Source organism: Benincasa hispida, chromosome 8 (assembly GCF_027475165.1).
Source record: "Benincasa hispida cultivar pf3 chromosome 8, pf3_genome.v1.1, whole genome shotgun sequence".
Taxonomy (NCBI): domain Eukaryota; kingdom Viridiplantae; phylum Streptophyta; class Magnoliopsida; order Cucurbitales; family Cucurbitaceae; genus Benincasa; species Benincasa hispida.
The window spans coordinates 37,215,468-37,219,134 of record NC_143485.1 but is presented as its reverse complement, the minus strand read 5'-3'; the positions used below and the strand labels follow the sequence as shown (position 1 = coordinate 37,219,134).

At 33.5% G+C, this 3,667-nt stretch overlaps 1 protein-coding gene across 1 annotated transcript; it reads left to right on the top strand.

Annotated features, from left to right (window-relative positions):
* The first annotated feature begins 1,455 nt into the window (after window positions 1-1,455).
* On the top strand, window positions 1,456-3,382 carry LOC120082536 (thioredoxin-like 1-2, chloroplastic). Its single transcript, XM_039037744.2, has 4 exons — window positions 1,456-2,179; window positions 2,288-2,470; window positions 2,597-2,761; window positions 2,842-3,382. Exons 1-4 carry the CDS (start codon window positions 1,940-1,942, stop codon window positions 3,097-3,099), a joined length of 846 nt encoding a protein of 281 aa, XP_038893672.2. The 5' UTR covers window positions 1,456-1,939; the 3' UTR covers window positions 3,100-3,382.
* Window positions 3,383-3,667: the final 285 nt, after the last annotated feature.

The following is a 3,667-nucleotide window of genomic DNA, read 5'->3' as shown; positions in this document are numbered from 1 at the left end:
ACAATAATGCAATAGGAATAGATACCATTCATTTCATTCGTTTAATAAATTGATTATTAATACGTCGTCATTGTATGATTTTTTAAACATAAATCAACCTTTTAAAATCAACATCTTTTTAAATTAAAAAAGAGAGAGAAAAAATATATATTTCTTTAAAAATCAAATTAATAAAACACTCTCCTACATTCCTATGATCCTACCATCCAGATTTAAAATGTAGATATTAATGAAAATATCAAGATTTTGATTTTATGGAAATTTTCTACCATATTTTATAAATAAGGTAGAATATTTATTGTTTATATTATATTCACATTAGTAATATTTTGATGCTTATTTTTTTGTTATATGATTTCTTTTACAATATAATAGAAATGTCCTAGGAAGTACATATACTTCTAATCTTGCAGAAAATCGATATCAGATATGGATATGTTTAAATACGTGACAGATACATGTCTGATACATATTTTGAAGTATCTGATTTTTTAATTTTCAGATACGTGTATCTGCTTCTAGATACGACATACATCGTTGGGTCTTTTTTTTTGTTTTTTCAAATTTAAGTCCAACCACTTAAAAACCCAACCCATAGCCCATTTTATTTAAAAATCCCCTTAAATCTAGCAATTTAAAACAAAATATATTGAAAATAATGAAAACAATAAAGAATAACAATATAAACGATTAAAAAAAAGCTCAAAACGTAATTAAATCTTCATTTTCTCTCTCTCTCACTATCTAAATCATGATTCACATCTCGCTTCATCTCCAACTTCATTCTTTAATCTTCATCTTCTACTTTTATCCTACTGTCTGTTCTAATCACTCAACCACCACTCGATGTTGCTGGATTTTTTTTTTCAAGTTTTCACTATCTTCTTAAATCTACTTTTCTCTAACTTAAAATAAATATTATAACAATTAATTGAGCATTATCAAATATATACACACACGTATTTATATGTTATTTTTTTTAGAAATTGATGTATCGTTGTTTCATATATCCATATTCGTGTCTTTGCTTCTTAGAAAATACCAATGTCAAATTCAAAAAAATATCAAATATTGATATGCCAATGGAAATGCATTATCATATCTACTGTCCACTGCCACGTGATATTCAGAAGTAAGGAATAATGTTATTTTATTTACAAATGGATAAAAGGGTAATTACATAATACAAAAAATGTGAAAAAACGTCGGAGTAGGGGTAAAAGGGTAATTTAAGAAAATAAATATGTGAAAACTCAAAACTGTAATGTGGTGAGTAAGAAGCTGTGTCTGTTTTGGCAAAAGAAAGAATCCTTATCCAAAAATGTCAAAGATAACGGAAACGTGAAATTATTGAGAGCTGGTAATCCCGATATTCCCGTTCCGTCCTCACAAACTACACCCAATTCTCAATTATCCAGCCTATAATTTAGACATTCAAAACACTAATCCAACTCTAATCAATCGCTAATTATCCATTTATCCTCATTAAAGTAAAAAAAGAATTTTTTTTTTTGAGAAAAACCCGAATCTTACCCTCTCTCTCAATCCGCGTTCCGTTTCCATTCAAAATTATAAATCTTTCTTTCGGATCAAATGGATAAAGTTCAATCCGAATCAGACTGCCCCACTTGGTCCTTTTTCTTTCTTTTTATGTCCCCCTCTTCTTCCTCTTTCTCTTTCTCCTTCTCCTTCTCCCTTTTCCCAGCTTTTTTCCAGCTCAAAGAAACCTCATTCTCTTCCGTCTCTTCATTTTCCCTGTTCCATCCTTTCTTTTTGCTTTTTTCTCCCACTTTTGGTTGAAATTTGAATCATCAAAGGTGGGTTTCTTGTTGCGTACTCGATTCTGCGTCAACAGAGATTAAATCTGGGGCCATTCTTTTCTGGGGTTCTTCTATTTTATGCTGATAATCTCTATACGGCCCTTTGATTTCTCTCCGCCATGGCTTGTTCGTTGAAGATTGCCTTCTCTGTTTCAGGGCTTAAGGATAATTTGCGTTGCTCTAATTCATCTGGGATTTCTGGGTTTTCTACTTCTATTCGTACTTCCAATATAAAAGGGTCGAAGCAGCCAGGGTTTCCTGTTTTGACCGTCGATTTCTTGGGAAAACCTATAGTGATTTCGGATCAAATTGGTGTTAGAAACTCAAACCCTAAAGCCCCAAATCGCCTTACAATTAATGTAAGGTCTCCCCTTTCTTTTTGCCTCTTTGCTCTCTCGTTTATGAATATTTCCAGTTTGAGATTTTCTGGGTCTGAAATTGATTTCTAGATTGATTTGTGGTTTTAGGCACAGGCTTCTATCTGTATAAGCCGAGCTCGGAGATGGTGGGAAAAAACCTCAAAACCTAATATGGTGGAGATCCACTCTGCTCAAGCCCTTGTGGATGCATTGCTTGATGCTGGTGATAGATTGGCCATTATTGATTTCTATTCTCCTGGCTGTGGAGGTTGCAAAGCCCTTCATCCTAAGGTATTATCTTTGTTTGCTACTTGGATTTTGGTTTGCCTCTTATTGTAGAAATTTGTTATATATTTAGCTGTCAATTTTGATCTTGGATTTTGGGATGTTGCTGATTGAATCCATTTCTAATATCAGATCTGTCAACTGGCTGAATTGAACCCTGATGCAATTTTTCTCAAAGTTAACTTTGAGGAGCTCAAAACCATGTGCCAGGCTCTTCATATTCGTGTTCTTCCTTTCTTTAGATTCTATAGAGGTGGAGAAGGTCGTGTTTGTAGCTTTAGCTGTACAAATGCAACTGTAAGAACACTATCCAGTTTCTAAAACTTTCAATTATAGAAACAAAGACAGAACCTTACTTCCTTTTTATTGATCTGCAGATTAAGAAATTCAAGGATGCATTGGTGAAACATGGAACTGACCGGTGTAGCATCCTTCCAGCTAAAGGATTAGATGAATCCGAGCTCGAACGGTTAGCAATGGCGGGTGAATTATCATTAAGTTCACCATCACCATATCTTAAGGAAAGAACATTGAAGGATCTAGTGATGAGAGAGATGGATTCTTATAGTTCTTGGAGTAGAGCAGGCAATAGTATGGAACTCATGGAAGATAATAACTTGATTCTTAAGCTCTGAAGGAAAGCTGTGATGGCACTGAGCAGATTGGAAGATTATTAGTTGTGGAGGGAAAAATTTTACTCCATGCTTTTGTATTTGTTTAGTAGATTTTTTATTTTTCCTTTCTTTTTGGGATTGTTGTACATAGTTAGGATTTGGGGTTTTCCCCTCCATAAGCAAGGCCTCTGTTTTTTCCCAATGTGTGCCTTGCCCATTGTGCCCTGCTTTTGCCAACTCTGTTGAAAGAACTGGAATTAGCTTTCTGTTTCAGTTTTTAATACACAGATGAATCTTTTGATTATGATGATTCAACTCTTCTCATTCTTTTTCACCTTTTTCTCCTCTGTTTCAAGAGTGGCTCAAAAGACAATTTAAATTTGCATTTCCAAGCTAATTCGGATTTAGATTTAGATCCATATGAATGATTGAACTGATTTTTTTTTGAAAAAAAACATAAAACATGAAACTAAGTCTTCATTAAGGAGAAAGGACACTAAATTTAGGGTAAACAATCTCCCAATGGGCATCATGATCTTCCTGTCAAACAAACAAACATCTACACATGGCAGAGAGTTGGCTACAAAAT